Consider the following 14,090-nt stretch of genomic DNA (forward strand, 5'->3'; position numbering starts at 1 on the left):
TACTTAATATCATTGTACATTGTATGTACTTAATATCATATGAACTGTCATTTTTACATTCCTTCATGGAAGCCTTTTTCCTTTTAATTTTACTTTTTTATTAAAATGCTTCAGAGGAGCAAAACCATAGTAAGAAATTAACTTATACACGTGATTGACTTTAAGGTATTTACAACAGCATCACTGTGTGTGTTCATGTGCTTTAGTAATACAGTGCAGACTTTGATCTTAGGTGGGTTCGTGTCAAAGTCAAAGAATTTCTCTGTCACAAGCAAAAGTGTTCAGATGATAGTACATTTGGAGTGAGTATTACAGCCTTCCCTCTAAAGTGGCTTTAAAGCTGTATGAGGTAGGTGAAAAAAATATTTATATTAAACTGTCATTTTTACACCTTAAAAAAATCTTAATGCTGAAGTATACACCATATGAGTAGAATAATTGCTTCTGTATTGTAATGATACAAAGGGTTATTCATTTTCTGTATTATGTTTTGTAGTATATTTTTTGACATCTATTTCTAAGTCAAAATTATACTAACATTAGAATAAAACACATAAACATGTCTGGTAAAACGTTGACCTCAGAGATTAAAAAGAGCATGTTCTCTATATGATATATTACTTCTAGGTATTAAACACACTGAACTCACAGCATTTATATTAATAAAACTGTCTTTTTTATCCTGTACAGGGCTTGCTGCTGTGATGTTAGTATCCAGCATTCTGCACTGCACTGCAGTTCTGATTTTCCAGTTGTGGGGTGTGCAAACCTTCTCCCCAGTCCTTACCTGTCCAGATCGCTGTGTCTGTGAAAAGACTTTACTGGTCAACTGTACCTCATTGGACCTATCCAAGGCCCCCTCACATATCCCAGCAACGACCACTGCCCTGGATCTATCGCACAATGTCTTGCATTCTCTGGCTTCTCTTGGGACAGGGCATGTGCCTTTACAGGGGCTTCAGTATCTGTGGCTGGGAAATAATTCACTCGAGAGCTTATCCATGTGTTCGAGAGGGATTGTGGGCACTAGTTCCCTGATCAGAAGAACACAAAGATGTGTTCCATGGGCACCTCATCTACAGTCACTGTCTGCTGACAGAAACCAGCTAAAATTTATGCCAAGAGGTGAGAATGTAACACACTTATACACATGCACACACCCAGGCTATTTCAAAAATCTTATTTATGACCTCCAAAAATCAGTGCCACTGTGGCAAAAGTGATGTCATCATTAACATCAGGTGCGGCAATGTGACCTTACACAATGCTGAGGGATATTAAACACCTAAATCTGATTATTCTTCTATTATTAATAAAAGGGCTCTGAATGTTTTATTTATCTAATCATCTTTTCAATTTGCCAAACATTATAATATTTAATAAAGACCAATATAAATAATATATACTTGCTCACTTAATTATGGCAGCTTTAAATAGTTCCTTCACCAGCCTTTTTTTCTTTCTCTTGAAGTTAATTAGATAAAATGATTCATGTCACATTACCACACAAATCGAAAATCTGAAGTCTTAAAGCATTGTATTATAATAGGCGGCAGTGTGGCCTTGCACCTCCAGGGTCTGGGTTTGTTTCCTGCCTGTGATCTGTGTGCATGAAGTTTACATGTTCTCCCCATGCTTGGTGGGTTTCCTCCCAATGTCCAAAAACATGCAGGTTAGGCTAAATGGCATTCACAAATTGCCCTGTAGTGTGTAAATGAAAAAAAGTGTAAATTGCGTGTCCTGCGATAGACTGGAACACCGCCTTGTTCCCTAAATCTGCTGGTATAGTCTCCAAGCCCCAGTTACCCTGCATACAGGATGAAGCAGTATAGACAATGAGTGAGTTAGTATATCATAAATGTACACTACATTATGACTTTTCTAGTTAAATATTTGACAGAGCAACATTTTTTTCTTTGAATTAAAACAGTACTGCAGCTCATAAGCTAGTTTTAATAACTTAAAAACATGGTGTTTAAATATTACCACGGCCCTTTTTTAAGCATGTATTAGCTGCGCTTTGATGGTTGTTGGGTTGTTTCGGTTAAGATTTAATACTCTATTGCTGTAGTTCGCACAAACAGCCACAAACTCCACCCTGTTGTAAATCACTGTTTAACACTGTTTAATCATTATACCTTTCTTCTGTAATGTTATGGTGTCATTTAACCAATGAAAATTTCCCCATTTAGTGATAAAGGGCTGTGTTTTATTAGAGGTTGTAAAGAAAAGAGATGTATCTCATCACATTCCTCGGTTATCTCACTGTGACATTGTGTTGTTAATGTTCTGCCTGCCATATGTTTTCACATGGGTGTGTCCCTGGCACAGGGAATAAGGAACATCAGATGGGCTTACATTGAAATCGGAGAATATCTCTAGTATTTAAAATTTGCAAATGGTAAACCAAAGGTTACCAATATCATCATTGTGTATGTAAATATAAAGTTTAGCGATATCAAGAAACCATTACATACTAGGAAGTTTTTACCACAAACGTTGAATACTTGGTACAGCTGTGCATAAAACCTCTGCGGCTTCTTTTTCTTTTTATTATTATTATGGCCCAAATACTATGACATCAGCTTTATGTCGTCACAGTTGAGCACTGAGCTGAACAACTTTGTGCATGTCATGAACGCACTCAATAACTTTTGATGTACTCCTCTTAGGGTATTTATACGATCACCAACAAACTATTTGATCTCAAAACATTGAGGATGCAAAATTGCAGAGGGATTTTTGTTATCTCAAGTGGGTCAGGTATGATGATGCCTTTAACTTATGCCAAAGGGTGGTTAATAACCAGTGACATCATAGTGTAATGTCATAATGGTATTGGTATGTCAACTTTAAATGCATGGCCCACTGTCTTTCTGATGGGCCTGAGAGGTGATGGAGCACTATGACATCAGCCCTATGTAGTCACAGTGTGTGAAGTGTGTGTGTTGTTTTTCTAAGGATTTTTTAGGGACCAAGCACTGTGTCATTTGCCAAAACGCACCAGAAGGAATTTGATATACACTTCCTAGGGAGTTTATACGATTGCCGCCAGAAAGATTTTTGATACCTCAAATGGGTCAGCTGTGATGGTGCCTTAAACTTATGCTGAAAAGTGGTTAATAACTTTCTGTGAGGCATTTTATTGAGTGACATCATGTTCAGTGACAACATAGTGTGATGCTTTTTTTTTCCCAGCATCTGGGGGTTTTTGGAGGTCTAAACATAAAATTTCTCCTTTTCTAAAATTGTGTCATAATAGTATTGGGATACCGCCTTTAAATGCATTTGCCCACTGTCTTCCTTATATGTGCTCACCGTTGCTTGCAATTATATTTATTATTCACATAATAAGCATATTTTCGATAACAACCAGGTCACAAATTAGGGTTACAGGTATAGAAGGTCATAAATACCTTATTTCTATGTTGTTGCTCCCACCCCAAATGAATTCCCAGTGTTTTACTATGGATTACTCAATACCAAACACTGAAACTATTAGACAAGATATGTATGCAATTAGAACATATACAAGTATAAGGAATGCCAGTCTGGACCATTTAATGTTTTGTGGAAGTTGAAGAGGTGAAATCGAATCAATAAATAATTACAATATGAATAGAAAATAGATCTACTGTACAACTGGCACCATTTACAACTGCAGTATCACTCAACATTGGATCAATGAAAGTTATTATACCACTACTATTATACTATTTTGTTTTAATGTTGCAGACAAATTACCCATTTTACACAATAGGGTTACTTCCTATTATGTGCCAAGGTTTGATTTGATGTCACTAGTGAGACCTTTCTGTTCTTCTACAGTACTCTTAATTAATGCCAACAGGCTTTCATTCCTTTCTGTCCCTATTGGCAAGGCCAGGAACAGTTTTCACAACACAGACGTTAAAATACTTTGATCCAGGCTAAAACAAAAAGTCTAAAAGTAATTATCCTACAGTGTATTTGGAAAGACTTTAGCAGGTGAGAATAATGTGGCTGTTCCAAAAAGCTGTGTGCTTTTAGCTGTTTTAAGTCTGTTTGCTCATGATTATCTTCTCTTTTGCAGTAAACCTATTACCGTTTTTCAATACTGCTGAGGAGTCGGTATAGTTCTCAAAATAGAAGCAGGTTAATACTGTTTGTCCTCTTTTTAATGACCTTTCACTTAAAACAATACTTTCCTTACACAAATAAGAGTTAGGATTGTGCCTTATTAAAAACTGGAAGGACTATGAGACCTTTCAGAAAAGATCTTCAGTTTCTAGAGAGCATAAAGATTAGACTGTGGAGTAATAGAAATAGGGTAAGGGCATGTCAGGGTAAGAAGAGAAGCACAAGAATCAATGCACTTATCGTGCATAGTGGCTACTGTACAAGCCTCTATTATGATCTGGGGTTGCTTTAGTTGGTCAGGACTAGGTTCAGCAATGTTAAGTAGCAATAAAATAAAGTCAGCTGATGACCTGATTATCACATCAATAGCGTTTTTATTCCTTGACGGCACAGGAATATTCCAGGAATTAAATTGTGAAAAGGTGGTTCTGGGAGCATGAGAAATCATTTTCACACATGAACTTCTCATCACATTGTGTACTATAATCAAAGCTAAAAATGGTCAAATAAAATAATAAAGTGCAATAGTTAACATAACTCATAATTATACAGTAATATAGTAGTAATTTATATCTGTGTATTTCACTACATTATTCTCTGAACTATGATGATCATGTACCAATAAAACATTTTTTTACCAATAACTCTTTTGCTCAAATAAAATAACTTTTTATGCTTTTATCAAACGTGAACAATGCATCATGAAAACATTCACAAGACAAAGAAGTTAAATGCATAAATTCTATAGTCACAGACATGTACTCTGGCCATAGTGACATCATTACTGTAAGTTTACCATGAAAAAAATCAGATGTTTATGTCTCACTTTTCCATCTTAGGTCTGAGCAATATTAAATTCCTAAAAGTTCTTCAGCTCTCCTACAACAGAATCTCTGAGATTGGCCCTGCTGACTTGGCTGGTTGTACTCATTTGACTGAGCTTCACCTTCATCATAACCTCATTAACACCATCCACCCAGAAGCCTTTAAGGACCTGCATAAGCTAAAGGTAACAAAATGTGTATTATAATGTATTTTAAATATTTTGTGGATTATTTTTTAAGTTAATGCATTAGTTATGTCATCTAGATCCTTGATGTGAGCTATAACCTGCTGGCTACCATACCTATGCCAGCCTATCTGTCTCTACGGAACCTAAAAGTGTTGGTGGACATTTCTGGAAATAGATGGAGGTGTGATTGTAACATGAATACAATCAGAAGGTGGCTGGGTTTTGACCACGAACTGGGTAATCCCACCTGGGAAGTGGTGTGTTTCTCTCCCTTTCAATATGCTGGACAGAACCTGATGGGCTTGAAGGAATCAGATCTTGTCTGTCCACAACCTGTATACAATATACCAGGTGTGAAAAAGGAAGTGACCGTGGATGAGGGGATGGAACTTATTCTTTCCTGTAGCACTGGCAGCCAAGGTAGTAATTCAGTTTTTATGACATTTGGCAATATGGAAATTATCTAGTATGCACAAGTACTATATACTAACAATCTATCATAGTATATGTCATAATTATATATATTTTTTCTCTTCTTCAGATTTTATACACACTCGTTGGTGGACACCCCATGGCCAAATCTGTGATGCACAACAATTCCTTCACATCAGTAATACCACAGAGCATGATGCAGGACTTTATGTCTGCATCTCAGGATACCATGAAGAGCACATGTCCGTTTTCAATCTACATGTTCGTAAAAGAGCTCATGACAAAAGACTGCGACGAGAAGCACAAATCGGATTGGTCGAGCTTAACACGGAGGATAATGACAATACACTGAGGAATGGGCCAGCTGTCCGAGCAGTTCAACAGTCTCAATTTGAATTAGCGGTCTGCCTGTCTGTCTTCATCACATTCATTGTGGCCTTTGTCCTTGGTGTTATATTAAGACCATTTCTGGAAAAATGTTACAAACAAATCCGAAATAAGAGGAAATCTTCTACATCAGCTTCAAACTCACAGAGTTCCTCAACTAGACAGAGGCCGTATGTAAACGAAGGCTATTCGGATACAGATGACCAAGAACAAGGAGTGCATACAGGTCCAAGAGTGACATTTGGGCAGGTTACAGAAATACAGGAACAAGGGGGTGTTCCATATTATGTCACTGTAGACGACAGACCATCTGGAAGCAATACAGATGTTTCAGTATTATATGAGAATGTAGAGAAAACAGGATCCTTGACAGAGACTATTGAGGTGCACAAGGAAGTGCCACTAAGAGAGGAAAACAAAGAAATTACAAGGTACAGATCTACTGAGAGTCTAAATTCTGAAAGTAGCAAAGAAATGCAGTTTGAATACATCACAGACCAAGAAGACACCACAGAATTAGGAGATGGGAGCATTTTACCTGGATCATCTCTCACAGATAAACGGCAAGAACTACAGATGTCTTATGAGGCAAGAGAGTCAACTGAACAAAACGTAGATTCACCTACAGTCAGCATATATGAAGAAGATGAAGCCAGCATGGACCATTTGGATACAATACCAAGACTTGTAAATGACCCATTTCACTTAAAGATGTCTGAATCAAAGGAGGAGAGTGTGGATGAACTGGACCCAGACTTATGGAATGACAGTGGAGAGAGTTTTTCATTCACAGAGAGCTCGCCAAGATCAAGCAGCCGTGTTTCAGATGTTGCTGCTCTTGGTTCTCTAGCAATTCAAGAAGAAATGTCTGTAGATGAACTGTCTGAGAGACCAAGCTCCTGTAACTCAAGTAAAAGTGGAGAGAGTGAAGGAGGACCCACAGAATACACAGTCAACCCAGTAGTTGGTGAAGACTTAGAAGAACACATTTCCTACACAGAAGATGACTTTGATGATGGTAACTATGGCAAAAACAGACACTTTGAAAAATATGTCCTAACTGAAAAACAGAGTGCAAACATGGGTGCGCTACCCAGACAAGATACTATTACCCTGGACCCAACAGACATACACATGACTTATACTCGAGGGGATAGTTTTGATGATGAGGCATTTACAGAGTACAAAGAGTCCCTTACCTCAAATGTTAGCAGTGATTACGAAGATGAACCTACACAATACCATGTGCATCCTGTTTACAGGACCAGTCAAAAGTCTACCAGCTTGATGTCGGAAGACAGATCACGTACCAGTAGCTATAGTGAAGAAGATCATGACCAAGGAGACTACCCAAGGAAACTTGAGATAAGATTAGAACATAGAGATCCCAGCACTGATGCCACACCAGTCATAAGCCAAGACAGGCTTCTCAATATTAACTATGACAACTCCTCAAGCAGTACAGATATAGAGGTCAAGCACAATAAAGAGAACGAGAGAGGAATATTTAAAGGTCTTAGTGGACTCAGTGCACGGCTGTTTAACAGAAGTGGGTCTGAAACAAATAAAGATGTCCAGCTAGAACCCAATACATTAACCACAAGCAGTAAAGGTAATGGGGGCTTCCTGGGTATATCATTCAAAAAACAACCAGTGATACCTTCTGAAATAGTCAACCCCTCAACAAACGAGGATAATTTTTTTGTAACCATAGGACAAGCCTTCGATAGACTACCAAAGCTCAAAAATTCACTTCTGTTCTCAATTGCTGCACCTAAAACTCCACATCAACAGAAGTCTACATCTGTAGAAAAAAGAATATCTAAATCAGAGAGGCCATTTGAGAGTATCATTGGAAAGACTGAGCCATCCTTGGATCCACTACCACGAGTAAAGCGATATATTCTTTTTTCACAAAGTAGATCGTATCCTCAAATTAAAACTCCATCTCATTCTGCTGAAGAAATCATCCCTTATGAAATGGTAAACACAGAATCAAGGAAAAGTACCATCTCTACAGAAGATGAAAACAGTGCAATTACTAAAGGAGAATTGTTTTTTGATCAGATAGATGCATCCATTGATGACTTTCCGAAAGTAAAAAGGTATGTTAAATTTTCACCATCAATGAACGTGACAAAGACAGAATCCCTACCTGATACTGGTGACATCAGTATTTATTTTAACGAACAGAGTATAGCACTATTTGCAGTACCAAAAGTACAGAGATATCTCCAATTTTCACAATCAGAATCACAGCTCTTATATCATCAATCACCTTCAGCAACAAATAACCAATTGGTTAGGCCTGAGAAAGTAACAAAATCAGAATTCCCACCTGACCCCTTCAGTATTTTTTTTGAAGGACAATGTCTAACACTATGTACAGTACCGAAGGTACAGAGATATCTCCAGTTCACGCAGTCTGAACCTCAAACCGTGCATACGTCCACTCCTGACTTTGGTAGAGACAGCTTCTTTGGAGAAATACCCATATCATTTGATGAAGTACCAAAAGTAAAACAGTATGTTCAGTTTTCACCATCAAAATTGCAGCTCTCCAATGATTTAGCATTAGTTAAAGAATTGGCTAAATGTGAGGAAGTGACAAAATCAGCATCCCCTGCTGACCCCTTCAGTATTTTCTATGGAGGACGAAGTGTTTTATTATATGCAGTACCGAAGGTACAGCGATATCTCCAGTTCACGCAATCTGCACCTCAAACTATGCATATGCCTACCACTCCCATAAAGGGTGACAGCTTCTTTAAGCTAATACCCATATCATTTGATGAAGTACCAAATGTACAAAGATATCTCCAATTTTCACAATCAGAATCACAGCTCTCAAATCATCAATCACCTTCAGCAACAATTAACCAAGTGGTTAGGCCTGAGGAAGTTACAAAAACAGGATGCCCAACTAACCACTTCAATATTTTCTTTGACGGACAAAGTGTATCACTACATGCACTACCAAAGGTACAGAGATATGTCCAGTTCAGACAATCTGCACCTCAAACTGTGCATACGCCCACTCCAGCCATTGAGGGAGACAGCTTCTTCAAGCTAATACCCATATCCTTTAAAGAAGTACCAAAAGTAAAACAGTATGTTCAGTTTAAACCATCTGAATCACAGCTCTCAAATCATTCTACATCTTCATTAAAGACTGATCAAGTGGTTGGGCTTAAGGAAGTGACAAATTCAGGATCCCTACCTGACCTCTTCAGTATTTTTTATGAAGGACAAAGGCTCTCTTTATGTGCAGTGCCAAAGGTACAGCGATATCTCCAGTTCATGAAATCTACACCTCAAACCTTGCATACTCCCACTCCCGCCATTAAGGAAGAAAGCTTCTTCAGGTTAATACCTATATCATTTGATGAAGTACCAAAAGTAAAAAGGTATGTTCAGTTTTCTCCGTCAGAATCACAGCTCTCAAATCATCCAGAACCTACATTAAAAAGTGACCAAGTGGTTAGGCGTGAGGAAGTGACAAAAACAGGATCCCCACCTGACCCCTTCAATATTTTCTTTAAAGGACAAAATGCATCACTACCTGCACTACCAAAGGTACAGAGATATGTCCATTTTACTCAATCCAAACCTAAAACTGTGCATACGCCCGCTCCCGCCATTAAGGGAAACAGTTTTTTTGGGCAAATACCCACATCATTTGATGAAGTACCAAAAGTAAAAAGGTATCTTCAGGTTTCTCCGTCAGAATCACAGCTCTCAAATCATCCAGAACCTATATTAAAAAGTGACCAAGTGGTTAGGCGTGAGGAAGTGACAAAAACAGGATCCCCATCTGACCCCTTCAATATTTTCTTTGAAGGACAAAATGCATCACTACCTGCACTACCAAAGGTACAGAGATATGTCCAATTTACTCAATCCAAACCTAAAACTGTGCATACGCCCACTTCCGCCATTAAGGAAAACAGCTTTTTTGGGCAAATACCCACATCATTTGATGAAGTACCAAAGGTAAAAAGGTATCTTCAGGTTTCTCTGTCAGAATCACAGCTCTCAAATCATTCACCATTACATAAACAAGTAGCTAAACCTGAGAAAGTGTCAAAAACAGGATCCCCGACTGACCCAATGACTATTTTCTTTAAAGGACAATGTGCATCACTATGTGGAGTACCAAAGGTACAGAGATGTATCCAGTTCACACCCTCACAAACTCATTATGACATTTTATCACCATACCACCCTGCAAAGGCAAAATATCCACTAACTGATGAACGAATAACACAGAAAATAAAAACACCACTGGTAACTGGTAACGATAATTTCTTTTTACAAATGGGTGACTTTCTGGACAAAGTTCCAAAAGTAAAGAAGTACATTTATTTCACACAATCTGAAGTGCCCAAGTCACAGTCTCTATCCCCAATCAAACAACAAGTGGTACCATCGGTCACACCAAGAGGAACATCACATTCCGTATATGATACTAAATCAAAACAGGGCAAAACAAATTTTCTTGAAGTAATCCAAGTACCTCTGGATAATATACCAAAAGTGAACAGATCACTGCAGTTTACACAGTTTAAAGCCGAACCTTCAAATCAGCCAATCCCTTCATTCTTTGGACAAATTGATGTATCTTTTAATGAAGTTCCAAAAGTAAAAAGATACCTCCAGTTCACACAACCTGAGCTTCAACCTCCAGCTCAGTGTCCCTCATGGCCTGCAATTACAAAATCTGTCACACCAGAGCTACTGACAAACATCCAGTCTACAAGATCTGAGGTTAGAGTAAGTCCTATTGTTAAAGAAGACAATTTCTTTGGTCAAACAGGTACATCATTTGATGGGGTGCCTAAGGTAAAAAGATATATTCAGTTCACACAAGCTGAACCTCACGTACAACCTCCGTTGTTGCACTCTTTAAACAACATGGCAGAAAAACCAAAACATTATAGCTCAGAATTGAAGTTAAAGGATTCAGTATCTAAAGATGATATAAAATCAGCTGCTGATGAATACAGCTACTTTGCATCAATTGACATAGCCTCCGAGATACCAAAAGTGAGAAAATACATTCAGTTCTCACAGCGTTCTACTCAACCTTCATCTCTGTCTTTACACAGACAAATAGCTACACCTGTTTTGACAAAATCAGAATTACCAAGGTCCAGGTCTTCACCAGATGATAGCAAGTCAAATAATGAAGAAAGTTTCTTTAAAAAAATGGATGCATCTGTTAGTGAACTGCCCAAGGTAAAGAGGTATATTAATTTCACACCTCATTCAACTCCACCAAAGGTTTTAAACTATCATAGAGTCCAAGTTGATGTAGCAAAGAAAACCGAATTACAGGGATCAGATTTATCTACAGTTCTTGTTAAACCTCCTTTCACAGGAGACAATTTCCATCAACTAGGTGCAAATCTTAATTCACTTCCAAGAGTGAAAAGATATATTCAGTTTACACTATCTGAACCATATCAATCAAATCAGTCACAATCTCCACTTGAGAAAATGACCAAAAAAGAATTGACCAAATTAAGCCCCTCGATCGATGCTCATGCAAAAGCAAGCACAAAAGACATTTTCTTTGATGGAGAATTTGCATCTCTTGGCAGTATACCCAAGGTAAAGAAAGCTCTTCTGTTCACACAATTCAAGCAGATGGAAGTCCCACCTCAATCAGTGACAAAAGCAGAATACATTATGTCCAGTTCCTTATCTGACAAAGACAGCTTTCCAAAGCATCAAGACAACTTCTTTAGGCACCTCGGTGTATCCTTTGATGAAGTGCCCAAGGTAAAGAAATATATGAAGTTTTCACTATCTGTAGCTTATCCTTCAACTTGGTCTTCTGTAACCACAACACCAGTTACACCACAGTTGTCTAGTAGCCCTGATTCTTTGTTTAAGGAAAAACGCATAACAGTCATTAAAGACAACATTTTCCTTGGGCAGATGGGCACATCTTTAGAAGTACCAAAAGTAAAACGTTATATTCAGTTTATAAAATCTGAACCTCAAACTCCAACTCAGTCTCCCTCATCATCTGCAATTACAGAAGAGTTCTCGACAAAAATGCAGTCTACAAGATCCAAAGTCAGTACGGTCAGTCCTACCACAAAGGAAGATAATTTCTTTGGCCAAACAGAAATATCACTTGATGGAGTGCCAAAGGTGAAAAGATACATTAAATTCACACAAGCTGAACCAGGCATACAAGAACCATTGTTGGTTTCCATTCATTCTTTAACCAACAGCACAGAAAAAATAATACACACTAGCCCAGAGTTGATAAAGGTAAAGTCTTTAGCATCTGAAGATTATATTCAACCAGCTGCTGCTGAACACAATGCCATTGAGATAACAAAAGTGAGAAGATACATTAATTTCTCACAGCGTTCTACTCAATCTTCATCTTCATCTTTACACAGACAAACAGCTACACCAGTTTCAATCAAACCAGAATTACTGAGGTCCAGTACTTTACCTGGTGATAGCAAGTCAAATAATGAAGACACTTTCTTTAAGAAAATGGATGCAACTGTTAGTGAACTTCCCAAGGTAAAGAGATATATTAATTTCACACATCATTCAGCTCCATCAAAGTCTTCAAACACCCATGGAGTCACCGTTGATGTAGCAAAGAAAACAGCATTACTGGGATCAGAATTATCCATGGTTCACGCAAGACCTTTTCTAGGAACAAATCTTGATTCACTACCAAGAGTGAAAAGACACATTCAGTTTGAACAGTCTAAACCTCATCCAACATGTCAGTTACAATCTTCAACTGAGAAGCAGACCAAAAAGGAATGGACTACATTAAGCTCGTCAACTAATAATGAGGCAAAAACAAGCATTAAAGACACTCTACATGATGCCTCTCTTGACAAAATGTTAAAGGAAAAGAAAGCTTTTCAACTGACACAATCTGAGTATCAGAACAAAACATCATATGATATATCAAGTAATGCTGCAGATCATTTATTTGGATCATTAGAGTTATCTTATGACCAACTACCAGAAGTGAAAAAACGTGTTCGGGGTGTGCAACCAGAACCTTACCAGTCATCTCTGAGGCCTTCAACATTTATAAGTCAGTCAAATTTGGAAAGTGAACGAGTTTTCTCAACTAAAGAGGAGTTGAATCCTGCTACAAAAGGAAAAGATTCCTTTGGCCTGATAGATGGAGGACCAAGGCTAAATAGATACATTGGGCATTTCAGGCATTCTGAACCTCATACACAGACTTTGCCACTATCTAGCTCACCTCCAAAGCAGAAAATGATGGATGTAATAACAGAATCAATGATGATCAAGACAAATGTAACACCAGAAACTGTTCGAGATCAAGTCCTGCAGCAGATAGGCCCAAGATCTTACACGTTTACAAATTCTAAGCAATATGATCAAAATCAGACACAGTCCCAAGATGCACCATCTACAGGGAAAGTGTTTACAGAACCGAATAAGTTAAGTCAACTTTCTGAGTCGCAGACTATATTAGAGTCAAAGTTGTCTGGTTTGAGTGCCTCATCCAAGAAAGGTGTTTCAAGAAAGCATCTAGTATTGGACCCTGCACTTCAGGATTTATCCCAATCCATCCCTGATACACCTGCAGCTTTTTCAAAAAATGATGATGCTAGAGAGTATCTAAGAGACAGCTATCAGGCTCGTCAAAGGCAGGAACGGAGAAGATTGTTGTTTCAGCAGAAGAAGAGAGCAATGGATGGGTTCAGTTTGAGCTCTGAGTACTTCACGTCTCAGGAAAGTGATCAATAAAGAAGCTCAGTTAATTATGAAGGATGATTGGCTTCCTACTGAACACAGTAGGAAGTAGGTTAAACCACTGTGAAACCTCAAAGGAGTAGATCTTTCTGAATCTGATGAGAATATATAATTGTTGAGGTCCAAGTCATCTGTTCGGTTTCATGGTGATGCTTAAGGTTTTTATATCCCCTGAACTATTTAACTATGTACAAAACCTGTATAATTTTATACATTAATGTATGTTGGCTTCACAGCAGAATCTTGATTTCTGAAAGCAAAAAGACGACATTAATTAAGACTAACTTGATATTCAGCTGTTTTCCATTTACTTCTAGTGATACACTAAATGGAAAAACATGCAAAGTCAATATAGACTGTCTTT

At 37.9% G+C, this 14,090-nt stretch overlaps 1 protein-coding gene across 1 annotated transcript; it reads left to right on the forward strand.

The window, feature by feature from the left end:
* The first annotated feature begins 296 nt into the window (after positions 1 to 296).
* On the forward strand, positions 297 to 13,720 carry LOC128514631 (uncharacterized). The gene is made up of 8 exons (XM_053488425.1): positions 297 to 349; positions 691 to 1,125; positions 4,959 to 5,128; positions 5,209 to 5,551; positions 5,673 to 8,055; positions 11,554 to 11,734; positions 11,894 to 12,043; positions 13,187 to 13,720. Exons 2-8 carry the CDS (start codon positions 705 to 707, stop codon positions 13,718 to 13,720), a joined length of 4,182 nt encoding a protein of 1,393 aa, XP_053344400.1. The 5' UTR covers positions 297 to 349; positions 691 to 704.
* Positions 13,721 to 14,090: the final 370 nt, after the last annotated feature.

Source organism: Clarias gariepinus, chromosome 27, assembly GCF_024256425.1.
Source record: "Clarias gariepinus isolate MV-2021 ecotype Netherlands chromosome 27, CGAR_prim_01v2, whole genome shotgun sequence".
In the NCBI taxonomy this organism is placed as follows: Eukaryota; Metazoa; Chordata; class Actinopteri; order Siluriformes; family Clariidae; genus Clarias; species Clarias gariepinus.